This window comes from Callionymus lyra, chromosome 5, assembly GCF_982586985.1.
Source record: "Callionymus lyra chromosome 5, fCalLyr1.hap1.1, whole genome shotgun sequence".
In the NCBI taxonomy this organism is placed as follows: Eukaryota; Metazoa; Chordata; class Actinopteri; order Syngnathiformes; family Callionymidae; genus Callionymus; species Callionymus lyra.
In genome coordinates, this window is record NC_141822.1 from 33,269,000 (window position 1) to 33,295,633 (window position 26,634).

General features: G+C 40.5%; 3 protein-coding genes and 1 long non-coding RNA gene across 7 annotated transcripts in view; 3 read left to right on the forward strand and 1 right to left on the reverse strand.

The window, feature by feature from the left end:
• LOC148080382 (uncharacterized) overlaps window positions 1-19,108 on the forward strand; it is a 45,697-nt gene extending 26,589 nt beyond the window's left edge. The window contains exon 2 of the long non-coding RNA XR_015711351.1: window positions 18,990-19,108. This is a non-coding gene — a long non-coding RNA (uncharacterized LOC148080382). The remainder of the gene's footprint in view (window positions 1-18,989) is intronic.
• Window positions 1,104-19,108, forward strand: LOC148080386 (voltage-dependent L-type calcium channel subunit beta-4-like). 4 transcript variants are annotated; one of them, XM_087792073.1, is made up of 14 exons: window positions 1,104-1,269; window positions 2,222-2,305; window positions 8,935-9,105; window positions 9,179-9,301; window positions 9,379-9,506; window positions 12,065-12,141; window positions 12,547-12,566; window positions 13,025-13,105; window positions 13,259-13,317; window positions 13,382-13,491; window positions 13,559-13,710; window positions 14,825-14,920; window positions 15,001-15,186; window positions 16,176-19,108. In XM_087792073.1, exons 1-14 carry the CDS (start codon window positions 1,207-1,209, stop codon window positions 16,434-16,436), a joined length of 1,611 nt encoding a protein of 536 aa, XP_087648199.1. In that variant the 5' UTR covers window positions 1,104-1,206; the 3' UTR covers window positions 16,437-19,108. The 4 variants fall into 4 exon arrangements, with proteins under 4 accessions (XP_087648199.1, XP_087648198.1, XP_087648200.1 ...); XM_087792072.1 differs by having other exon boundaries at window positions 1,105-1,269; window positions 16,173-19,108; XM_087792074.1 differs by lacking the exons at window positions 1,104-1,269; window positions 2,222-2,305 and adding an exon at window positions 4,793-5,386 and having other exon boundaries at window positions 16,173-19,108.
• Window positions 19,109-20,578: 1,470 nt separating this feature from the next.
• LOC148080387 (ETS translocation variant 5-like) lies at window positions 20,579-24,453 on the reverse strand. Its single transcript, XM_087792080.1, has 13 exons — window positions 24,325-24,453; window positions 23,418-23,481; window positions 23,260-23,341; window positions 23,150-23,197; window positions 23,027-23,077; window positions 22,655-22,757; window positions 22,379-22,591; window positions 22,069-22,319; window positions 21,945-21,998; window positions 21,812-21,880; window positions 21,598-21,749; window positions 21,423-21,524; window positions 20,579-21,331 (listed from the first exon to the last, which is right to left on the reverse strand). The coding sequence occupies exons 2-13, from the start codon at window positions 23,463-23,465 to the stop codon at window positions 21,101-21,103; spliced, it is 1,404 nt and encodes a 467-aa protein (XP_087648206.1). The 5' UTR covers window positions 23,466-23,481; window positions 24,325-24,453; the 3' UTR covers window positions 20,579-21,100.
• A 1,410-nt stretch (window positions 24,454-25,863) lies between these two features.
• On the forward strand, window positions 25,864-26,634 carry LOC148080388 (gamma-crystallin M1-like). The gene is made up of 3 exons (XM_087792081.1): window positions 25,864-25,941; window positions 26,022-26,288; window positions 26,356-26,634. Exons 1-3 carry the CDS (start codon window positions 25,933-25,935, stop codon window positions 26,632-26,634), a joined length of 555 nt encoding a protein of 184 aa, XP_087648207.1. The 5' UTR covers window positions 25,864-25,932.

A 26,634-nucleotide genomic window follows, 5' to 3' on the forward strand; every position in this document is an offset into this window, starting at 1 on the left:
TTTAAAGCGGGCGGTCCATGCTCGGAAACCATCAAACCTGACTGAACTGGAGAGGATCTGTAAAGAAGAATGGTCCAAAATACCTTCCACCAGAATCCAGACCCTAATTGGAAACTATAGATAGATACAACTTTATTAGGAAGCGTTTAGAGGCTGTTATTTCTGAAGAAGGAGGATGCACAAAGTATTGAGTATTTTTTCTATTGTGATGCCTAAATTTATGCACAAGCCTAATTATGTCTAAATAATTCTTGCACACTTTCTGTAAATCATATAAACTTTATTTCACTCCTATAAGATATATTTAACTGGATTTTTTTATCCAAACAACCAATGATTTATAAAGGACAATCATGAAAATGTACAGGGGTGCCCAATGTACTACCTGAGTATGTATGCGATTTGTTAGACTTGAAGAGAGACATTACATTGCGATTTGTTCTCCCAGCTGTCCAGGAAATTAATAAATCATATAATCTGATCAGAAGAAAAATGTAGTTAACAGGACACAAACGTTAACGCAGTGCACAGATCATCAGCAATAGCATGTATACGTTGGATCTTCCCAGGATTATTAAGTAAACGGTGAATCACTGCTTTAGACTGATGTTCGACCCGCCTACTTCATTTGCATAACGAACTGTCAAAATGACACAATGTATGAAGACATGAATAAATAAAAGTCGAAATGTATAAATGCATAAATAAATAAAAGTCAAAATGTATAAATGACTAAATTAATGCGTTCGTAGAAATAGCACCGTTATTCGACAAAAAATAAGTCAGAAGTCATTTATATATTTTGACATAATTATATTTATCCACACATGTATTTATTTATACATTCTGTTATGTATTTATACATCTATATATATATTTTTTATTTATCGTCCTTCATACCAGCCTGTCTCCGGACCTTAATCCTGGTATAGAAAGTCTGTGGAGGCAGCTGAAGCTCCGAGTGGTTGTGGCGCCATCTAGCGTCGACGGATATACCTACAGCCGCTCCCATGATCCTCCGGGGCTCGTCATGCACCTGAGCAGCGGGAGCGCGAGCGGCGAGTGTAGTGCGGCGCGGCTGCAGATCAAAGACCCGCCGCGCCTCGCGAGCCCCTGAAGCTGGAGCACGCGGCTCACAAGCCTCTCCGCTGGGCGGGACCCGAGCAGCCCGAGCAGCCCGCCCTCTGGACCGATGTCCTCGCAGAGATGTCGCGGCACATCTACATCCGCAACAAGATTGGAGAAGGCATCCAAGCCCCCATTTTCCAGGTAACTTTCTTTCTTTCTCACAGTTCCATTTAAGTATGAATTGCTCTGCGATATAATTAAGGTAATTTAAGGCAATACTTTTTACTTCTACAGTTTTATTAGTTTTCTGTTTCCTAAAAAAAAGTGACTCAAACCAAAAATAGCAGTGCTTCATATACAACATTTTTTAGTATGTTGCTTTTCCTGTAGCCCGCTTTACTTATTAATTCATATTTTGTTTGTTTGTTTGGTTCTTTTTGGATGGACAGAGCCTATACACACCTGTATCTCCCGGAGTCTGTGAACGGAAGTTGAAAGGAAAGATGTATCTGGGGCATTTGTCTCAGGAGTTTATTTGGGAGTCGGTATAAATAGCTGTTTAATTATAGTCCATCTAACTTCTCTTGAACTCCATCAAGCTCGAGAGATGGAAAGATGGCGACCCATATGAATGGCCTGGTTTTCAAAAATCTGTGAAGTAGGTTATGACTTTGTCACTGACTCTGTAGAGGATTTAAAACGAGGCCAAAAGCTGCCATAAGATTGATTCCTCCTCCAGAAGTGATAGAATTCATCAAAGGTAACAGTTGTGTTTTATCCAGACTTCCATACAACCACTTCAGTTGAATTGCTGGGATCTTTTTTTCCTTTCTCCACTATAGTCTTCCTTCAACTGTAAAGTGTCTTGAGATAACTTTGTTATGATAAGACACTTTAAATAAAATTGAATTGAATTGAATATTTACATCCTAATGAAAAACGTCTGATCATTTGCACAGTTCATCTGATGATAGACAAACTAATGACTATTAGAGAGATTGTTTATCTTTTTGTTTTGGTTTAGATTATTGGAATGTGCTGGAACTGACTTGTTTCCTCCGAAGGAACTCTTTTTATACTCGAGAGCTATTTCTCTGATATTGTTATTCATATTGTCAATTACATTTCTCTGTCTCTTCTTTTGGCTGCACAGGTAAACAGAGGAACTTATTCCAGAAGAAGTCGCCTCAAGAGGTCGGATGGCAGCACCACGTCCACAAGCTTCATCCTGAGACAGGTTTTTTTTTTAATATTTACAATAAACGTGTGAGTGTGATAGAAAGACAGAAGGAAGATCGAACCTGACTGAATATGACATTTTCTCTTAGGCCTATAGATGGCGCCCTCGGTTTGATAATCCCAAACCAATGTTTTTTATACAGTATATGAAAAGGAGTGAGCTCTAAATGATTCAGATTTATAAAACGTAGATCAACTATATATAGACAATTGTGTAATTGTGTGTGATTTTAATGTTGTATAAACATCTAAACCACTCGACAAAAATGCTATGTAATGAAATTGATACCATATTAATAACATATTGAATACATTTTTTTACAATTTAATTTTGTCAGTTGTATTGAACATAATCCACCGAACTCTCTTAACTCACACCTTTTCTCTTAATCGTTACCAGGTAATCGGGTATTTCAGCTAGTGCTTCATAATTCACCACTTAAGGAAACGCATCTGAATGAGCCATTTGTCTCTACCCGAGGCTACTCATTAACACTATTTAATGCAATCAGAAGAAATCATAACATGAGTTATCAAAAGAAATACCCATACTCGTACTGGTAAAATTACGCATGCGTAATTGAAGACTTGTAGTCGTAAAAAACAAACTATATTTTCAAAGTGTACAACCACAAGTTACTAAACACAACCTCTTGAATCAGCAGGTGTGAGTCACAGATTTGTTTTGCACCTCAATCACGGCCTAAATGGTGCATATAGTCCACACACTGGTAGCATTTGATCTGTACCTGTACTTCAAATACGCATACACATGAACAGGTGAGTCAGCTGCTGCAGTGCTTCGTCCCTACTTTGGCTGCATCGCTATCTAAACAGCTTGAATCAACATCTGAATGAAACCTGAGAATCAAATCCCTTTAAAATCGTTAAAGGAACGTAGTTTGGTAGATATAGGACAGGCTTACATTTTATGACATCGTCAGGTCTCAGAGTAAGGTGACAGGTTTCATGATGTCATCAGCCTAGGGGCCTCAGTCAGTAGAGTTCAGGGCATAGCACTAAAAAAAACACAATTTGATCCCAAGCGAAGTCATTTTTATCTTGGATCTCAAATGATTTGCTACAACAAAAAAAAAACTTAAGTTAAAAAAGTTTAGATGTAAAACTTAAAATATAGTTGTAATTTTTTTAAATTATTTTATGACTACAAGTCTTCAATTAAACAAGTGTGCCTTATGTTTTAAGGGTACAAATATGGAGTTATCTGTATGCACATTTGAAGTACGGGTACAGACCTCATGCTACGAGTGTGTAGAATATATTCATCTATTTTTTTGATGATCGAGGTGCAAAACAAATCTTTATAGATTCAAGAGGTCATCTTTATTAACTTGTACTCATACACTTATATAAATATATAAAAATATAGCCAACGTTTTTAATGTTCTATAACAACTACAAGTCTTCAATAACGCATGCATACCTCGTGTATTATGAGTATGAATATGTAGTTGACTGAATGAAAGTTAATAGTACGAGTACAGATCTCATTTTACGGGTATGTGGGACATAAGCACCCTTAACTTCATAGAAAAGCCCAATCATATTCTCTTAAAAAAAGGGGGGGGACTGCTTGTTGAAAATATTATAAGTCAGTAAATATTTCCCCAAACACATGGAAATATTTAAGTCCATAGTCTCAAAGACATCCATGTTTTTCATTCAAATTAATGTGTTCAAAATCAATTTGATAATTATGAGTTAAGTAATTATTTATTAATTTATCATTATCTGTAGGTAACCTGAAGCTGTCTTTCGGCACTCCAAATACAAAATAAATACATTTTAGAAAGGATCATTATATACAGCTAAATAATAATATGTTTTAAAAAACATAATTAAGCCTGGTTGATTCATTAATTGTTCGGCAAGAACATTTTAGACAGTCGTAACGGATCAAAACGCATCATTTTGGATGCAAATTATATCAAATACAAAGACAAAGACAAAGACAGACAAAGAATATGGTTTTGTGCCCATGCTCATTTTCACTTAAACATTTTAACAGGAATCAGAAATCATTATGGCTTAAAATATAGTGAAATGCTTGTGCCATGACTGAAATGACAAATTGAAAGTCAACCTCAAATGACATTGAGAAAGATCGTGACAGAGATTGCAGGTGATTGCAGATAGTTGAAGACAAGAGGCTGAGCACGACATTGTGGTGAGAAGCTGTCGAATTAAAGGCATCTGAGACCAAGTGGAATGAGGGAAAAAAAAGCACAGATGACGTACAAGTGACGGGTACAAAAGAGAAGCAGTAGAAGAACAATGACTTGGATACGTCAGGTGTCTCAGTCTCCTCCCAGTTTTTCATCACCGAGCATAAGGGATGCTTGTTTGGGTGTAAAACAAAGGTCAGAGGATTTGATGATCTAAATAAAGATGTATTATTAAAATGTTTTTATCAACCAAAAACCTATTGTCCAAATAGCTCTGCTTTTAAACAAGAGGCAGGATCACAGATACCATGGAAATGGAGGATGCACCCACGTTTAACACCCCCATCCCCCTCCCCCATGCTTGCTACGTCTCCGCACTAAAGGGGAAAAAAATCAAGCTGAGTGCTCATCCAAGCTGTGAGCCAGCCAGCCAATGGCGTTCCTGCACACTGGCTCAGTCATCAGGCTTGGATATTGAGGAAGGATTCAGCGCTGCTGCTGTAGATGTGTTTGTCTGTACATGCACATGTGGAAGGCTGATGAGATGAGATGCCAGGATCGAGTTGCCTCCAGAGAGAGTCCCTCCATCCTATAACGTGATCCGCCGGCAGCACCGCTCACCCAGGAGCTGCTTCCATCAAGCGACAGGCCTCCTGAAGACCAGGCGTGATCCAACTGGAGAGCTGATATTTTTTAATTATTGCTGCTGTGGAGAGAGGGGGATTGCCGTCATCCCTGTTCCACCCTCTTTTCCTCTCTCACTCTCCGGTGTCCTCTTCCTCCTCGTCTTCATTCTTTTTTTGCCTTGATTTTTTTTTTATTGTCGCTCTTTGGAATATTCAACCTCCATGTATGACAATTTGTACCTGCATGGATTTGAAGACTCTGAGGCGGTGAGTGTGTCGTGAGATGCTGAAGCGATCTGTTCTTTTGTGCTCTCATTATCGATGGATAAGGCTCACGAGCGGCACACATCTGAGGCCTACCGTGGGTTAGCCAGCAGTACAGCAGGATGCAATAGAGGCTGTAAGGGGGTTGGGTGAGTGGGTGTTGGTGTATTTGTGAAGGTGGGGGTGCAGGTTAGGTAACTAGCATCTCATGTGTGACATTCATTCTTCATCTGTACTGATTCCAGATATGTAATATGTGTTGACATGTTGGAGTTATCGAGTATTTGTCATTCTGCTCCTCTCGCTGTCAGATATTAATGCACTGATGCAAACTCTCCCCTTCTAGGATAATGTCAAATCTAGAGACGTTCACGACATCGTTTTAACGTACATATTGATTGTCCTTGTGTGAAACCGAGCGGCTGTGTGTGGAGGTATGAAGAAACATGGATCGTGATCTTATTAGGTACATTCAAGTGGATGAATCACACAATGATACTGCTCTGTGAGTTTCCACATTTGTCAGAGATGAGATGATCAGTAATTCTGAAGCATCACGATTTTGTAAACATTTAAAAAATATATATTTATAAGTTGTGTCTTTTGATATCTCGCGGACATTTTTATTACCAATATTTCCTAAACATTCCACTCGGCAAACGGGCACTCTTGATAATCACTGTGCTGATGTCAGGCCTGGCTAGTGCTAGCTTGTAAAATGAAGGAAAAAAAGCTTAGCTCTGATGTTGAGCTGGATTGATTTTTAGACTAATGGCTCTTGTAACTGAGTCATCATTAGTGGCCGATTGTTCAAATGAACTAGCAAAAGACCACCAAAAGAACAAGGGTCAATGTCGGCATCTACAAATACTCACCAACCATTACACCTGAATAGGATTTTATGCACCTGTTACTGGTCAAAAACAAACATTTAAAGCAGCAGTTATTTACGCTCAAATCAAAATACCATATCAAAATATTTTGAAGAGGAAGTCGCCATTTCATTATCTCAGATAGAATCAGGTGATTCATTTAATGCCATAGTGGCCTGGCAATAGCTCTACAAATCTAACTTGAAAAAAATATATAAACTACAGTTAAGTTATTGAGCTGTGTAAAAGTTGCCCTCAGATTTCATATATCTTTGTAGTTCTCTTAATTAATCCTTGTTGAAATGCTCTGCTTACATTCGATGAGAGTATGCAGTATGCATTTATGTCAGAAGATTTATATTTTTAAGATCAAAGAATATAAGAAAATATTGAATCCATTGATCGTCCATTTTTCCCTTTCAAAAGATGCCATTTATGGTTTGGCTGCAGTTTCTGTGGATAAACCTCTAGTTTGATACAGGAGAGTCATTGGTAATACAAGTATTGATGTAACAATTTGAGAGAAAAAAAAATTGACGTTTTGACAATTTCTCAAGCCGGTCAACAGCCTTGTCATACACTTGTGTATTCTCTGTTGTCATCTGGTCAATCTGATCGTCTTGTAGGGCTGTTTTGTCCCAGACTATAAAAAATCTGTGGTTTTCCCTGGTTGAGATAACTCATTTTTAAATCTTACATTTTTACTAATTTGCCTTATTTAGGGGCAAATGGAATGTATGATACAATTTCACACTTTATTTTGCCATGACTTATGTCATGACAATGTGGTTGCGCAAAAGTCTGGAATAATCATCACCAATCAATCAATAGACTATCCTAGACTCAGTATTTATCTACCAAATGCACAGATTTGACTGTAAAATGTAGTCACTAACTTTCCTGCAGACCTCCTTATTCCCAATTGTATGAGCAGATAACCGTAGATTGTATGGCCCTTCAAATCTTGACCCTGCAAGACTGTCTTTGTTGACAGAGAGAGGCAAAAGCGGCAAAAACAGCACAACTTTAACATTATGTGATCAAAATACAACCTTGTAAAATATCCCCCCCCACTGAAACTCACCCACTGGAAAAGTTTTATATTGTATTAATATGCTGCGTCGTTCACATCCTGAATAGTACCCAGTCACTTTCATTAAATACTACATACATTATCTACATTCATGAGAGCAGTTTTTTATTCCCATAGTTTCTTCATACACTAATTTGTCTAATAGGCAGTACCTTTACTTCAGCAGTATACTTTATAAATCTTCAAACTCCGACTGAATACTATACAAGTTGCTCTTGTACAGATGTAGTTCACTCTTCATAGAACACATTCTGGCTCAACTGAAAAAAAGACATGGATGTGCTTTTTGAGAGAAAGGGATCATCTCACTCGCTTGACCAAGCAATGTCTGTTTCTCCCAGAAGAGCTGAGAGCCTCATTGCTCTGGCCAAAGTCCCATAAATTGCCGATGATGAGGTTCAAGATAAAAGTCTTGAAGAAAATTTCATTTTTCTCATTACTTGACTTTTATTTGTGAGGCTTACTCTTTGAGACATGCTAAAGTATCTAAAAAATAGGAGAAATATTAACATGAACATCCAGCGGAAGAGGGTTTTTAAATGTGAAGTTATTTTTAAATGTGTATTGCTTCATTGTTCAAGCACTTTGTGACTCTAGTCTAGAAAGGTGCTTTACAAATAACTTATTAATTACTAACTTACTAAGTAAAGCTTATATTATTAAGTCTCATTATAATGAAATTACAACATCTTCAATCACCAATTCCCAGATACAAAGATTTGTGGAATCGCACAAAAGTTCAGTATTTAATGTTTGGATATTTACACTGATAACAACCCTTGAAAAGCATATAAAGAGTTGATACAAAACAGTTTCTTGTAACTGGTGTAGAACTGGTTAGTATGTCCTTCCTCTTAAAGCTAAAAAAAGAACCATAAAATAAACACTATGAAAAAATATCCTTCAAGACACAGAAGTAAGATTTTTGTTAGCTTGGTATCGCTAGGATTGCCGTCTGTCTACTTTATTTTACCTGTTAAAATAACAGCACAACCCTGAATACCATTAGTTTATGTACCCAATTACTAAAGTCACAATATTTCTTACCTTTTAAAAAGAAAAATTACATCAGTTGTCCGCACTTTCTGTTCTTTCAATTCACGCCATCATCACCCCTTGTGGTTGATATTTTACTATCCAATCGTCAAAAAAATCTTTGCTTTTACTTTTCATTACAAGTTAATATTTTTTGCTTTTGATTTTGACCTCATCCTGGATCCTACCTTTAATCCTTCCCTACAAGTAGGAAGGGCAAAGTTCTCAGAAGGGACACAATTGACTTCTAATGTGTGGGAAAATTGCAGACCAGGCTTAATTTTGCCCTCATGGACTTAAGTAAAACTATGACCCTGGTCATGACAATGATGGCTTTTTTTGTACATATTATTATTTATTACTAATTGAACTTGAAAAAAAACCATCATATATAAATCTTTTTTTGTTGGTTCATACTTTTTCTCTTTTGGCATTATGGCAGGATACAATGTGCCCTGGTTTAAAATTAGCTGGTGACCTCATTCCTGACACTGAATGTGAAAGTTTGCAGTTGCAAGCAATAAGTAAGTTCTGTGTAAAATTGCTTCCAGGGCTCAGCAGACTCCTATACAAGCAGACCATCAGACTCCGATGTGTCTCTCGAAGAGGAACGCGAGGTGCAGGCTCAGGTCCAGAGCCAGAGTCCCAGCCAGAGCCAAGGACCGGGACAGAGTCGGCTAGAACGAGAACAGCAGGCCACCGTTCAACTTGAGAGAGCAAAGGTAAGCCAGGTTGCAGCAACATGCTTAATGACTGACCAAGATAAAAAAAAACATGTTTTGTTCTGTCTTCTAGACTAAACCAGTTGCTTTTGCTGTAAGAACCAATGTCAGCTACTGTGGTGCTCTGGATGAAGATGTTCCAGTTCCAGCAACAGCCATCTCATTTGATGCCAAGGACTTCCTCCACATCAAAGAGGTTTCTTTCTTGTTGAAATCAACTTTAAATGTATATTTGCTTTTCCTTCATCATAACTTTCTCGATTGTTTCCTCAGAAATTCAACAATGACTGGTGGATAGGTCGACTGGTGAAAGAAGGCTGTGAGATCGGCTTCATACCCAGTCCCCTTAAGCTGGAGAACATCCGGCTACAGCAGGAGCAAAAAAGAGGACGAGTTCAAGGGTAAGTAGCATAAAAGCTCTTTGGTTCGTCATACTTCTCAGTCGAGCAATTGTCACCAGATATTCTTCATTGTCAGTTTACAGCTTCTTCTTTTTGACATTGAGTTGCTGCTTAATCATATCAGACCCACTTTCGATATACAATAGGATGAGTATTTTAAATATATATCTTTGTAAGGGTTTTTTAATAAGTTATTATTTTTTTCAGATATATTATGATACTCTGGTTTGCATTAGTGACAAATTGAGCACAAAAAATGTCACTTTATGGGAATGAAATGACAATAAAAAAATGTTCCTTTTGAGACCCTCATTTATCAACAGCGCGATCACAAAGTGTGAATTCAAAATTAAATGTGTGTAGCTTAAACTTCTAAACATGTCTGTACAACTGAAATCAAAGGTGGTGAGTTGCTGGTGGTTTGCTAAAGTAGAAACAGGGAATTAAGTGATGGAAATGATGAAACCTTTCATTTTGTCCTAAGGGATTTCATATTGCCAAAGTGATATCTTTATTTTAGCGTACATCATCAAAAAGTAAATTGGGGTACTCACACCTCACAGTGGTCACTGTGTGTTCAAGCATTTTTATTTGGAAAAGCTTTATTTCCTTTTTGGGAACCTTAGAATGTTCTCTGTACCTTTGCAATACTCTTTGTATGGCTCAAGGATTGTGATAAAAAAATTGTGAAAGGTAAGAACGAGGCTCCAAAAGCAGTGATGACCCTCATGGCACAATCTCCTCGTCAATTTCCTCACAACAGGGAGAACATGAGTTAATATAGTTATAGTGGGAGATATGCATTGTGTGCGTCAGCCAATCTCTCCCTCCTTGATAAGTACATGTTTGCTACACAATGGGCACCTGCAACAATGCAACCAGCCAGTTGAGGTGCTGTGATCTTTGGGGAGGTGATTCTTGTGTAGTCATTTGTCTTCTTACGCCGGGGAGCATATTTGGTGACACTGTAACACTATTGAACATTCTTGGTTGGTTACCTGTCCCCAGACACAAGCTCCGGAGCTGACTCCGCTAACTTCCCTCTGTGTTCACTCAACACATTGACATGAAACAGTGCTAGAGCTTTTAGAGAGAAGGACTGGTAACATTATAAGACAACTTAAGAGGAGACATATAAGGATGGATATAAATACGGCGAGAATAGCTTTGGTTAGCAGAAAAGGGTTTATTTAACTGGGACTGAAGTGAGCTATCAACCGTAAAGATTTACTTACAGAGAAATGCGAGAAAACATAAAATTATAATTTAATAAAAAAAACTAAATATTTTTAATACAATTCTACCAACAATTCCTATACAATACAAGCTCGTATCCTTGCCCTGTCTTAAACATGACTTGTTTCCATTCTCACCATGTCATTGTAGCAACATCTTATCTTTGGCTTTCTTCTCATTTCATACTTTACATTTTTATCTTGTAATTTCTTTTGTTGTTAGAGGTGTTACTTTCCTGCCATCATTTTTGCTTGACTACTGCAGTCTTTAGTGAAGCTAATTTGAGACATCACATGACTAGTTGGAAAACACTCACCATTCCTGTCGGCCAAGATTATACCAATTTGCCAAAAACACTTTTAAAAACTGATCGGAAACACCTAATGTGTGTGTTCAGCATTTTGTGATAATATACTGAACACGTATTCTCTTGAAATGAGATGAATGAAACAAGCCTTTATATCATCATGTTTCGTCCATAGTTAATGATTTATGTTGAATTTATTTAAAATATAAACTGAAATGACCACTTTGGCCAAGTTTTATTATATCTATAGTACATTTTTTAAGGTTTTCCCATCGAATCAGGCTTCCTCTTCAGTTTCTGTTTGTCTCTTGGCCCCTAACAAAACTCGTATACGTGTACCCCAGTATATCGTATATCATTCCATAGCCCACTCCTCTGATAGAGGGTGCCACAGGTTTTCATGATGTCCGTCTGGTTAACATCCTTCTCTCACCCACCCCTTTTATTGAATTTGAGGTACATTCTAGGCTAAACGTTCTGATCGTTGGGTCAATTAATTTGAACATTCAGTCAAGTAACGGTATTAAATAGTTGACTGCTAAATCCTGACAGGTTAATTTACTAGTCCCTTCTGGAAGCAAACAAAAGACACACAGTATCAGGTGTGTGAGACGACCTTGACAGTAAGAACAAACCTGGTAAAGAAGACACGTTAACTGGATGTCTATCCTCATGTTGTAGGTAAGAGTGACGAAAGAGCGTTCTCTGTTGATAAATGAGGAACTGATCTCGGTGTGTGTCATGTAGAGTAGAACATTCACATAAAAGTATAAGTATAAGTATTACCAGTCATATATGCAAGTATTCTGATAGAAGTTGAAACGTCAATAATAAGTACTATGTTTTTGAAAGTTTCTATTAATATATTTTCTGTCATGTTAAGAAAGAGCTGTTAAACTTTCTTCTATATTTTATTTTGATATTTCAGTAATTGTAATGTTTAAATCCAATTTTTTTCTATCATTTCAAACATTAACACGACTGTATATTTCTCTATCCCCTCTTGTCTTTCCAGTAAGTCTGGAGGAAACTCTTCTTCCAGTGTAGAGGATGAGGTGTCTGCCTCAATCCGACCTCTTATATCGTCGGCAGGTGAGGGCATCGATCAGGGGGAGGGGGCTTTAAAAAGCCAGTTGCCAAATTAGAGCCTTGCTTTTTCAACCACAACAACATAGAATTTGTATCTAAGGCTTCCCGTGTCTCTGCATAGAGGTTAAGTTTACTGCGTAGAGCTGTTGGCATATTTTCCCATGATCCTCCTCTTCCTCCAGTTGAGGACTGCAGGCGCTCTGAGACTGGGGCTTACCAACGACAAGACTAAGCGCCCCTGAACTGCACTCATGAGACTTTGTGAATATAACCATAGGAGTATAGAAACACTTGCACATGTTTGATATTGATCTCCTGCCAGTCTTAGGCAAATGCTTACTTGGATGTTAACGGTCGCCTCCCACTACAGCAAACAGTGACAATGCTCTCCTCTCTCCCCTCCCACAGGGAAGCAGAAACAGAAAGTGGTAAGTCGGTGTTGGTAAAAAAAAACATCCATAATCATTCTTCATCTTCTAGACTCTTCATCAGATTCTCAGAAAAGTGTTACACCATGATGCTAAAGTTTTCAATTTCAATTGTAAAGTTCAGCTCAATTATTAACATTTAATTTAGATTGAAGAGAGAGCCATAAAACATCAACTATGAAATTATTCTTACAATAATGCTCTTCAATGACTTTTGAAATCAATGTTTAGTTATATTAATTTGCCAGCTACTTCTTTGTGTGTATGTCTGATTACTTTTACACTAGAATATGGTTAGAGTGGCCTCATGTCAGTCATTCATAAATATGGCAGATAATCAAAACTTTTTAAACTTCAGAATAATCCAGAAAAAATCAGACAGCTCCCATTATTCATCGCTAATCTATGTCTTTGATGTCATATCTTTTTGTGGTTAAAAATGTTCTCTGCATTGACAGACTGAACACGTCCCCCCTTATGACGTGGTTCCTTCCATGAGGCCTGTGGTTCTAGTAGGGCCCTCACTGAAAGGGTATGAGGTATGAAGAAGGCATAAGTTACTCATAAACTACTTGATGCCAGGTTTGCATGACGTGAAGTCTAACATGATATTATGATTGTTGTTTGAATGATATGCAACCAATAAGGCAAAACCATTACAGTACATTGACAGTGTTTTTTCTTGGCACCAGGTGACGGATATGATGCAGAAAGCTCTATTTGATTTCCTTAAGCACAGATTTGACGGCAGGTAAAACAAACGCCTGATAATACAAGTGGCTAGCCTAAGACTAAAAGGTTGTGTTATGTTTTAGAATATCCATCACTCGTGTCACGGCAGACATATCTTTAGCCAAACGGTCTGTCCTGAACAACCCTAGCAAGAGAGCCATCATTGAGCGCTCCAACACTCGCTCCAGTTTAGGTAAGAAAGATTCACGTCGTTCAAGTGTGATGTGCATTATTAAAACAAATTTGATTCTCAACATTAGCGGAGGTGCAAAGTGAAATCGAGAGGATCTTTGAATTGGCACGCTCCCTTCAGCTGGTGGTCCTGGACGCTGATACAATCAACCACCCGGCCCAGCTCCTCAAGACCTCATTAGCTCCAATCATCGTCCATGTGAAAGTTTCTTCACCAAAGGTACCGTGCACCGTACTATGAGTGGCACAAAACACAGTACAAAACAGGATAAGACTTCAAAAGAACTTTTAAAATACAAGCACACGTTAGATCTCACAACAGAACCATCCACCTTTTTTTGCCAAGCCCAAAATCTGTGAACCACATCTGGGCACATAATACATACAGTATATACTGTCCGACAACATATGCAACATTATGTGCCAGCTGGTTGAAGTCACTCCTATGATGCACGGAAACAGTTGAAGGTCTTATAACAATAACTGTTATGATACCATTTCTTGCCATGTTGACATATTACTACCATCATGTGATTCATCAAGTCGCACAAGCAACTTTTGCCCTTATAAGACCTAATTTATTCACCATCTAATGTAGAAATATTCTATTATCTCTTCAGCTACTGCCTCTTCTGTCTGTGGAGACGAACATCTAGAAATATTGACCTGCATTCAACAGTTAAAGGTTTCCTGCGCAGGCTTGTGTTTCCTCCGCTCATGAAACGGCACAAGCACTCATGACCTGAATGAAAGCACCAATTTTTTAATAAACTTCCTCATTTGCACATAAATGTTGGAGAACTTGCCACTAACAGAGAAATGTAAAGTTGGCATGCTCACAAAGACACAAATTAGGAGCATGCACAAGCATGCAAGCACAAGCACTGGTGCTGACACACCACCTGGTTACCCTCAACTTTGGTTCTTCTAAAATGTGTTCTCTGTTTATTTTTGTCAAGAGGTCATCTATCTGATGATGTTACTTGGAAAATAAAAAATAAGAACTTTTCACTCTAGTTTACATGTTGTTTTAGACTGTCATTCTCTCAGAAAAGACAGAATGACGTGGGGCCAGGTTGGTCCTTACATCTATTTTTCAACCAGCCAACAATGTGGCGATTAGGTTATTTTTGGATTGAAAATAGTTTAGCCACCAGCACAAGAGTCGTAACTGCATTTTAGTTTAACCGTGATATCACCTTCTGTCGATGACCTCCTACTGACCAAGCTCATGGCAGAGGTCTCAGATACTTTATTCAGCCTGCATTTTTACTCAGCAGCAACCCCATGTTTCATTCTGATGATCAAGGTCATGGTGTTCTCTGCTCTTCCAGGTCCTGCAGCGGCTGGTCAAGTCCAGAGGAAAGTCTCAGAGCAAACACCTTAACGTCCAGCTCGTTGCAGCTGATAAGCTGGCCCAGTGTCCTCCTGTAGGTGGCTTCAAAGTCCAAATACACTGTTAAAATAATAGCGGTTGAAATAAACAACTTTATTCACTGTCTGTTGCCAGGAAATGTTTGATATCATCCTGGATGAGAACCAACTGGAGGACGCATGCGAGCATCTCGCTGAATACCTTGAAGCCTACTGGAAAGCCACCCACACCTCAATGGCAACACCTCTGAACCCGCTGCTTGGACGCAACCTGGGCCCCACCACACTTACCCCGTACCCCACCACTATTTCTGGACTGCAGGTAAATTCCCACAAGAGTCAATTTCACCATCAAATATCCTCAAATTGTTCTACCACAGTGGACATTCCTAGGTTGTTTTCACACCGTAGAATGTTCAGACGCACTCTTGGATGAAGACTGTTTTAAGAATGAATGGATAAAATGACAACCGAAAAGATGAGGTGATGAATGTGGTAGGTGTATCAAGTAACCAGTGATGCACAACGTCAGGTGTAGATTGTGGAAACTTCTGATGGTTACTGGAGACGAAGAAGACAGAAGATTCATATGATTAAAAAAATAACTTAAAATAAAATGAAACAAATGCAACATACAAATCAATAAATACTGATGGTTCCTCGCACACGGTTCAGGACCAGAGGAGAGAAATCCTTCCAGGCTGTTGCTCCTAAGCTTTGGAACGATCTTCCTCTCTCTTTGTGCTTGATGGATCTAGTGACTCCTTCAAGAAACATCTTAAGACATTCTTATTTGTGCAGTCTTTTCCCTGATTTTCTGGGACTCCTGTGTTTGTCTTATCTGTCTTGACCTTTTAAAGTATATATTTTAACTGTGTATTGTTTTTGATTGTTAAAGCGCCTTGTGACCTTGGTCTAGAAATAACCATTACTTTACTTACTTACCCACTTACTTTTCCTTCAATGTTGCTTTGATGTTGTCTCAAATGTTCTTACTAAACAGCACCAGAATAATGTCCTTCGAAGATGTTTTTCAACATTTTAAATATTCAAGCGGCAGGAGCTTTTTGGAAGGCACGCATATAAAGGAAAATGGAAACTTTGATTGAAATACGTTAGGCTTTTCATACTTAACATAATAACAAATCAAGTATACATTTCTACTTGTGTCATGGGTGTTGGTTTAAACTTGTCATTACACAAAACAGAAGAACATATGTAAGTTGTGGTTGTGATAGTGCCTCACTGACATGCCCAGGTGTCTGAGTCAGCAGGTGATTTCACCAGTGGTCACTTGTGCTTGTACAGCAGAGCCAAAGGATGCAGCAGAACAACCACACGGCTGACCATTCCACCGCCAACGAGCGGCGCAACCTGATGACATCAGACGAGAACTACCACAATGAGCGGCAACACAAGGGACGCAACCGCATGTCGTCTGGCTCGCAGCACAGTCGGGAGCAGCAGGACCAATACCAGGACTACCAGGACCCTTATCACGACTCATACAAACCCCATCGTAATCGAAGCTCTCCGGGGAGCTACAGCCACGACTCACGGCACCGGCTCTGAACCCGGTCATCACTTATTTGACTCAAACCCTGATGAACGCTGGCGCTAAGCTGAGACTGTCCCAAAATTGTATCCTTTTTTGTTTTCTTCCTAAAACACATGAAGCAGGAACAGTTGCTGTGGCGACACTATTTGTCACCTCAAAGCCAGACGTAACTGAGGTGAAAGACGCTCTCAGTGACAGGAAATAGCTCCTGGTCTGCAGGAAGTCCTTCTCACAGAGTCTGCTGACATCCAGCGCGCGCTGGTCCTGGGTCGACTTTTCGCCGTTTAGCTCATTGCATGTTAATAGATGATGGAGCTCTGCATCCATTGATATTTCCTAATTAGCATTTTTGACTCTCCTGCGACAGGTGTGCTGGAGAGGTCTGGTTTTTAACTCTTAATTGTGGGATTGGGCCTCGTCAGCCATTTTGTTCTTTGTTCCGTAGTTTGTTTATGTTTACTGTAAGGGGGTGGGACCGCAACCATTGAAACTGGTGCTTCACATTCACCAACTTTTCGTTAAAAAAAAAGAGCAAGAACAGCATTCCTGTAGCGTAGCTTCATTCATGGCCCCGGACACGACAGGCTCTCATAGTCTGCCATCAGTCACGTCAGCATCAGCAATCAGACAGCCGTGTCAGAATATAGTGATGATGATGATGCATCTTGACTGACGTTAGCATAAAACAAGCTGTGAAACGGAGCACTTCCAGTTCCTGCCTTGGTCACTAACATAGTTCTTTTGGACTGAACACCGACGCTGCTCGACAGAAGTTTGAAGAGGAATGAAGTGTTCCCATCGTGTTGTAGCCGGCATGTTGCCCTGACTGCAGAGCATGTTTCCTCCTTCCTGTACCCAAGTCAGTGTTTGGACGAGGGAAGTCTCGCCCATAAATGGTTGAAAAAAAAAAAGAAAAAAGAAAACAAAGAATGAGTCTTTCCAGAACCTTCTGATTGCTGCGTTCATGAACTGAACAGTAGAGTGCATGACTGAGAGGGGGAGGAGCCAGTCTCAGCCTGACTGTCAATCATGGTCCTCTGACCATACCACCCCACAGATGACGTTCAGTACAGTTAGATCAGTCTTTCTTTACATTTAAACTTGTGTTTCATCTATCTAAACATGCCTTCATTGGGAAAAAGAAAAATCATAAAACAACAGAGTAGTTCTGTACATTTTAGTAAAATAATCAAAAACTAAGAAAATGTGCATCTTCTCATGAATAAATAGAAAAGGATCATAAATAATGGTAGAGGATAATAAAGTGAAAAATAAGTGAGTGGTAATGTATATCTTACAGTTAAATTGACAAATTAAAGCATTATAAGACATAATTGGTGAAAATGATCTTTGAAAAAAGATTATTCAACTTGTAGAATGGTATATATGTTTTATATATATACACCTTTTATCTCTATTTTACTTTCCAGCCCATAAGATTGTTTGGATATCACTTTCATTGAGAGTGATTTGATATTTCCAATTATCATTGTAGCATTTCACAATGTCATGTAAGCAATATATTTGTTCAGTATTTCTTCAGGTCGAGTCAATCATGCGTTCTAAGAACGAAACTACACTTTAGTCCTATTGGCGCACAACTCTGCAATAGAACTCTCAAGAAGGGAACATTAGATCTTCTGCTGTGAATTCCAGGGAAAGTGAAAAAATGTCTTCCTGATGTGTTTTGTGGAAACACATCAAATTACGTTGCTGCTCAAAAGTTTGCATTTGGAGACAAAGAGCAGAACAAATAGTTGCTCTATAGATTCAAAAATAAGTGTTAACGTGTCTGTTGAAGAAAGAAATGTGTCCTATATTGACCAAATGAAAAGTCATTTTTCAGAAAGATATGTTTTTTTATTAAATAAGGTTTATATCACACTGCACTCACCTCGTCAAATCCAGTATTCCCTGTTCCGCTCTAGAAATACATACATATCTACGTGCCGATGAAGCTTCATAAAGCAATGTCCTCGATGTTAGGAAGACATTTGAACAACTATCTTCATTAACCATGGTTTTTAGAATGCAAGCACCACCTCTGAAGAATGGGCCGCTTCTTTCATCAGACCATTAATTTGTGATAACATAACGTGTCTCCTCTCCACAGGGGGGCGATATATTCCTCTAATTCAAACATTTTCAATCTTATACCCATCAGCACAATGTAACACATCAGTAGTTCTTTCAAAACTCCAATGTCTGCCCCAGGTGTTTCTCGAGTGGCTGTAGGAGTCTGCTCTGGTTATATATTGATGTAGATCTGCTTTTTACGTTCAATGTTAGCACTTAAGCAGGAGTAGCGTCGTTCTGGTCCAGCAGAGAAGGTCTCTGAGATAACTGCTTCGAATGGTGGGGGACAACAGGGACTCAACAAGGTCCTGCACACTTCCAAGTGCACGAGAAAGCAGCATGCTGATGTGAAGCTGAAGAACCTCACGTGCTGTTCTATGCAACTGCAGACTGTACATCGCTTCCTGCTTCTCCCAAACCTCCCAGCAGCTTCATCTGCTTCTTCAGGGGAATTTTGTGTTTGGTTTTTCTGTGGAAGACGAACAACTAAGAGGCTGATGCATTACTGCATGCATAGATATTCCAATTTATAAAAAGAACAATAAGATAGAACGTGAAGTGTAAGGCAAAGCTACCACCTTTCTTTTTCTAAATAAAAGCGTCTTGTTAAGCTGCCTCCAGTGTGTCTTCATCCGTTCACAACAGAGTTTCTGGAAGTATTACCCAGAACATTAATGTCGCTTGTTTTCAACTTTACAGTAAAAAAAATGTTTGAGTGTGTGGTTGGGGTCTTAAAGTGGTCAAAGATACATCATGTGGATGTTATTGGGTTTTTTGAGTCATTTAGCATCAGACACTCTCGCTCAGGAAACTGACCAAAGGTGATCAGTCAACCAACCTCCCCATCTCACTGGAATCTGTCTCTCTTAAGCTCGTTGAGGTTCTTGTGGGTGCTAAGAGTCGTGACCCTTTTCCCAGGGCTTTCAGGCAGCTGCTGATGAGGTGTCCCAGCGATCTTTATCCTGGTCACCGGAAACATGATGGTGTTTCTGTTTTACCCAAGAAATGCCGGTTGTATGCTTGGTAGGAAGTCATAAACAGTCTGGACTAAAAACATTAACTTTTCCTTGTGTCACATTCTCCCTGGCAGACCTGATTTGACAACTATATTTGTCAAGTCAGGTCTGCATCTTGACAAAGACTTTTATGTATGTAGAGATGTTAAGCGTGATTATCAACTGGGTCACAAGTAGCAGTTGCTGACAAATATTCAATTGTGACATTTGCATGTGCATTCTGCAGCATCATTTTCGCACCGTTTTGTATCATTGTTCAAAAATGTCCAACAAACGCTGTTCTGCCAGCATATGTAGCCAAATATCAATTTTATATTATAATGCTCACTGAGACATACTGAAACTGACTGAACACTGTCTATCTACTGTCTGTTTGCACACGGTACTACATATTTAAATATGTTGTAGCAAACTGCAGTCAGGATGGCCAAAGCTCCTTGTCTTTGTTCACAGTATTACAAGAAGTCAATTTATTTGAACTGCAGAAAGATTGAAACAACCGCACCCAAGAGTCAAATCCCATGATGCCTTTGTACACACTGCTTTATTTAGTGACGGCTGATGGGTTGGTAAAATACTGTATTTGAATTCTATATCTATGCTGCTAGGTCAAAAGTGACAGCTGCGACTGGTTGGCTGGGCGGCAAAGCATTAGTCACCACTACTGTCAGGGTTGTTGGAGTTTAAAAACATATTGTTCAATTAAATAAGTAAAAAAAGTAATATTTTACTGATGTTATTTAATGATAGGGGTTTTCAGAATGTAAGCCACACAATAAACAAGGGACCACTGTATACAATTAGTTTGACCTTTCCAAATAGTGCTTAAAGATTTTGCCCCCTTGTGTGATTGAGTTGTACATACTCTGGTTTGACAGTGCAGCTCAATGGTTGAAGTGTAATGATGAATCACTAAATACAATCAAGCTTTGTAACAAACATCCTCAGGTTCCTCCCACCATCCCGTCCATCAAAACTGACATTTCATTTCTGATCTTTCATCTCAGGGTCAAGCGACCTAGAGCACTTATGACGTTATAGCAAGACAAATCAAGGGTCAGACATAGAAGAGTAAACGTGTTTATTTCTTGAGCTTAGATGATCAGAAGGCACATAAAGTCTCAGAGAGGAAATGTTACAACAGTTTATCTGCAGGCACAAGTCCGCGCAAACCACTCAGCAAAAATAGATCCCTGAGTCATCAGAGTTCATCTACGCACTGAAGCAAATATACGAAGGCAGCACACCGACAGGTACGTTTGTAAGAAAGCATTTCAGGATCAAAAATAGTTCCAGGAAAAAATACAATTCCAAAATAACTTGAGAAACAGTAAGTCCACTAAGAGGCTAACGTTACTGTTAGAGTAAAAGCGTCTTTCCCGAGCAGGGAAAGGTTCTCCAGGAGAACCATGAATTTTAGTTCAGACACAAGGGCATCAGGGCCAACACTGAGATTATAAATTAACACCATGATGTTGGCAACGTTTTTATGGAAAAATATCTCCATTTTTAGTTAATCTTTTTTTTTACTTGTATTTCCAGGGCAGGTTTAGTCTGCAGCCATAAAAGAAGATCTGATGAACAAGCTAAAACAAGTAATCGGGGAACATTGGACCCTGAACACGCGGCTCCCGCCTTTCTCCGAGGTACAGACCCTCCTCCTCCACACCGTGCAGGGGGAGACCTTCATCCTCACAGGTCGGTTGAGGAGCATCGGGGTCAGGCTTCAGGCTTAGCCTCAGGTTCTCGGGGAACGCCATGGAGAACAGTGCCTCAGGGCTGCACACAAACTTGTAGACGTACCTCTCTCCAGCAACCTGGAAGAAGCAACCAATCGAAAAAAAGGGGTTGTTTTTTAAAAAAAAGATTACCTTTTTACTTTTGCAAAATTGTTAATTCCACACAAACCTTCTGCATGATGCCCTTCTCATAGTAGTACCTCAGCGAACGGCTCAGTTTGTCGTAGTTCATGGCAGGTCTGTTCTTCTGGATCCCCCAAAGACGGGCCACCTGTGCATGTGAACGTGTTAACCGATAGTCCGACAAGTGCACTTCGGATCGGACCCATGGTTTGTCCACTCGCCTCCTCTGGGTCCAACAGTTTGAACTCCATGTTGCGGCCGGTCCAGATGATGTGGTGACTGTGGGCCGGGTTGTCCAGCAGGGTGAGCAGGAACTGCCAGAGCTGCAGCGATCCCCGGCGCTGGTACGGTAAACCCTCCTGTTTGACTTTCACTGCAGACACAACGTCATGTGACCACAGTCCTCAGCTGAACGTCAGCAGCCATCAATCTTACCCTCCAGTCTCTCCGGGACAATACAGCTGTCATCGTAGAATATCTGAGGCTCCCTGTCCGGACCGAACCCTGCAGAAGCAGCACATATCAGAACCATACCTTGGCGTCTGATCCCAATGATGTTCACACTGACCGCTGCGACTCTGGAACTGGCCTTTGCCAAACAATGTCTGACAAGTCTGAGCCTCTGTAATACAAAGGGGTTTACGTGACACGACAACACAACCAGATACTCTACCTATAGTTACAAGACATACCTTGGTCGAAGCCAAAGTCCCTGGGCTCTTGCTTTATGGTGACATGATTGAAATGGTTCTGACTTGGACCGGCCTCAGGGTAACGACGCTCCACGGGATCCTGTTTGAACCCTTGTTGTCCTGGAGGGACCAGCGGGTCGGACAGGTGGCGGTGATAGTGAGGGCGGCGATTGGGGGGCGGATACAAGGGATGGGGAGTCTTCTCACTCGGCATGAAGGACAAGCTTGGGTCCGACATCTGCCGCTGGAACCTAAGTTGGAGGAAAAGAATAAGTGGGGGGGCCGGAGAGAACATCGGAGGATCACTCACCTCTGCTCCGACTTGAAAGGCTTGGAGGAGCAGCCGACCGGAGGAGTCAAGTCCGACCGATGGCGCTCATGCATCAGAGGAGCATAGCGGGAGGGGGGGCCTGGTGCGGGGAGGTGGGGTCGACTGTCGTTTCGTAGCACCGGGGTGAACGGTTGACCAGCAGGACGGGGCGCAGACACACCAGTGGCTCCAGCCAGTTTGTTCTCCACATTGCTGAGGACGGATCAGTGCACGGGTCAGGCGCCACAGAGCAGAAGCATTAGAACCGGGAGGTACCTGCAGCTGTACAGACACGCATCGGCCTGGGGGCTCCTGCAGCCGTCTTTAGGGGAGCCGGGCTCACGCTTGACTCTGCTGATGGGTAGCCCGTGAAACAGCACTGGACACAAGCAGTGGGATGAATGACACAACTGACATTATTACAAAGATCAAGTCTCCCAACACAACAGACACTCTGCCCTGACCCCTTACGCAGCATGTTAAATAAAGAACCTGAATTTGAGGTTGATCTATGTTTTGGTACATTTCTATTAGGTACTGAATCTCATTTTAAAACGAAACGCCCATGCGTTTGACACACAAAGCAAGCCTGTCTTCTTCTACAGTGTTTGTTGTGGAAGAAACCTGACGTGTTGGAGGATCACTCACAGTCGCTGGACTGGAAGTCTGGGACAAACTGCTCATCATCTGGGACTGGAGCTGTGGTGGGTAACTGAAGGTTAGAATCCGGTTCATGTTCACCGATCCGTCAACAGAGAAGACATATCTCACCTTCTGCAAACCAGATTTCCTGAAGTTGACTCAGATCCTGGAAAAGGTCTGCAAACCGGCATAAAAACTCCTTTATTAAACACTCACACTCAGAAGCTGGTGGCTCTCACCTTCGGTGTCTTGAGCGAGGTCCTCCTCCAGATACTTCCTCGTCCTGCCGCCGGCACATGCGTCCGTGTCCTCGGTGCCACACTGTGAACCCAACACTTGCATGAATCATTTCCAATAGTGATGGTGGGAACTTAAAATGAGGTTAATGATCACTCACATGGTCCGAGAGCAGATACGGGACCTGCTGGTCGTAGAAACCGTCCATGTTGGAGAACACTTCACTGGTGAAACATTACAAGAGAAATTATCCACGACATCTTGTCATTTTTTTAAATTCTACCTGACTGAGAAGCTACTGTATAAACAGATCATTAAGTCGTAGAAGAAAAAAAGATAATACCTTATTCTGAGAAATAAGATATATTTTATAAAGTTCTATTAATTGTAGTGTAAAAATATGATACTATTGTGGCATGTTAAAGTTATAAAAGACGAACTTGTTTTAACCTTTAAATGTTATTACATTCTATTTCAGTAGTATTTAGATTATGTTCGCTTTTTTATTATCATGTACTGTACTCTGTTTTATTTGCGGTTCAAATTCCCTAAATGGGATAAAGAAGGTATTTAGTTTTATCTGACATTTTTATTCTGTCTCATCTTCCCTTATATAAGAGTCTCATCAGGTCTGTGTCCAGTGTGGTTGTTCCTGATTTAATTCAATGGTCGACTGTGACGCGATGGAAATCACGTGACAAACCTTCAAACGTGTTGGAAACCGGATGTCGACCAAAAAGCGAGTGTATTGAAGTTGGCTGTACCGCGCAGGCGCAGTAGATTATTGTTATTCCACAATGAAGTGAAACTTGATCCCCACAGCAACAGGGGGAGGAAAAAGAATGGGTAGCTCAACATTTGTTATCTGAACAGAAATATCCCAGACCAGCAGAAGACGCCACTTTAGTCGATCTGTGCTCAGTTAAAAGACGGAGTGAAATGGACGCAATGTTTGATATCCAGAAAATGGCGCACGCCTCCCTCATCTCGGCTCCTCCGCCGTGACGATGCAGCGAAACAATGCTAAACACGAACAGACTCTTGGAGAGCAGGAAGGCTGCACTCACCTGCGGAGTGAAGTGTTCTGGTTGTTTGGTACACAATCTGAAGGCGTCCTACATCCCCTACAGGTCCCGGAGTAAAAACTCGCCAGTGGATTTTTCTCAATGGGGATCTTTAATCTCTGGAGCCAGGGAAAGTGCCGAGCCTTCCTCCTATTGGTCGAGGCGGACGCCAGTTAAAGCCCACCAATCGGCAACGCGAGCGCGTGAACACCCGCCCCCTCTGCTTTTTTATGAATGGTTACGTTTCATTCATGAAATATGTTAAGGAACCAGAGCGACGAGGCTGCTTACGTAAGCCTCGGGAAGTGTATCTTTATATGTGCGACATCCTTAAGGACAAGAAACAACAACATTATTATTTTTTTACAACTACAAAACGAACACTGAACTTCAAGAGGCGACTAGACGGATACAAAGAGTTATGTTTACAGTAACAATTGTAAAACATAGACACTGTTGAGTGTATTTTTGCTCTTTCAAAATATGAATAAAAGCTTAGTCGAAAACTCAAGTGGCTTGTTGAATGTTCAGAACAGAAAGGAAAAAAATCAAGCAGATTAAATTGCCATAGTAAGTAAGTAAGTAGTTTTTATTTATATAGCGCTTTAGGAGAAATATACTATCATAAATTGCGGGGTCTTATTTATAATCAAAAAGTAACGGTTCACAATAATCGAAAATTGAAAAACCATTGATGAAATGACCCAGATAACCTAAAAAGTAAAAAAAGAGAAACGTGCTATAGATTTTATACAGATTGAGAACATATATACATATACAGTGTATATATATATATATATATATATATAGTATATATATATATATATATATAGTATATATATATATATTAGCATTATACATTATATATTATCTATAAATTAACACATATAGATGTGATGCTGTTTCAAGGCCACCTTTCAATTTCAAAAGTATGACTCAAATATGGCTGACATTATTGACATGACCATCAATAAATTGGATCCTTGAGTCAAAGTGCTCTGAAGGGGCTGTCACTGCCTCTCATTAATGTGGGAATCAAAGTTCAACATCTGATCCTGGCTGTCACCACTTGGAAGCTGAACCTCAAATCATCTGCAGACCAAGATTGACGTCCTCCCGAGACATAAAAACAAAAACATGATGACAGAAAGTCAATTATCTAAAGGAAAGGCTGCGAGAAAGTTAAATCCAAGCAAGGTGTTTCTGTCTAATTTTAACTTGTATTTGCCGTAACGATGAGCTTGATTCACCTGACAATTCCAGATACACTTCTTATTCCTGGTCCGAGGTCTGTATCTTAATAAAACCTTTTTCTAGACTTGTGAGCCGAATGGGACTTAGATACTTTGCCGTGTCTTCTGCATGAGGGGCAGACACCACAGGCTTCCAGCAACATGTAAAAAGCGTTCCAGAAATGTACAGGATGGATAAATATCCCACCTGCCCCTATACTGTGCAAATGCATTGAACAAACAATGATAAGCATTGAGTGCTTTTGTGAGACATGAATGCTGCGTTGTGCTGAGTCAGGACCGTTGGCACAAAAGCAGCTGGCAGCTGCTTCTATATAAAAGCAGCTCAGAACTGGCATCTCTACCAACAACCAGCACCATGGCCAGGGTAACAACAACACCTCTCATGCCACCACACTCCTCTCAGTGTCCAGAAACAAACCTCTTTGTGCATCTTCTCTTCCTCAGATCATTTTCTTCGAGGAGAGGAACTTCCAGGGTCGCTCCTATGAGACCAGCAGCGACTGCTCCGACATCATGATGCACATGAATCGGGTCAACTCCTGCCGGGTGGAGAACGGCTGCTTCGTGGGGTTCGATCGCTCCAGCTTCATGGGCAACCAGGTGTTCCTCAGAAGAGGGGAGATCCCTGACCTCCAGCGCCTGAGCAGCACCATCGGGATCCTGGGCGGAGTGATGATGGACACCATTCGCTCCTGTCGCATGATCCCCATGGTAAGAAATCCACTGGTGTCGGTTGAAGACGATGTTCTCGGTACTTAAAAGTGCGTTGGCTCTGCAGCACAGAGGATTGTTCAGGATCAAGATCCACGAGAGGGAGAACTTGAGCGGCCAGATGCAGGAGCTGATGGAGGACTGCGAGTCCATCCAGGACAGCATGTACATGTCCGACTGCCAGTCCGTCAACGTCCTGGAGGGCCACTGGCTGCTGTTTGAGCAGCCACACTTCAGGGGCCGCATGATCCTGGTCAGGCCCGGGGAGCACCGCAACCTGAGGGAAATAGCCAACAACAACATCACGAGGATCTGCTCCCTCAGACGCATCACCGACGTCTGTTAA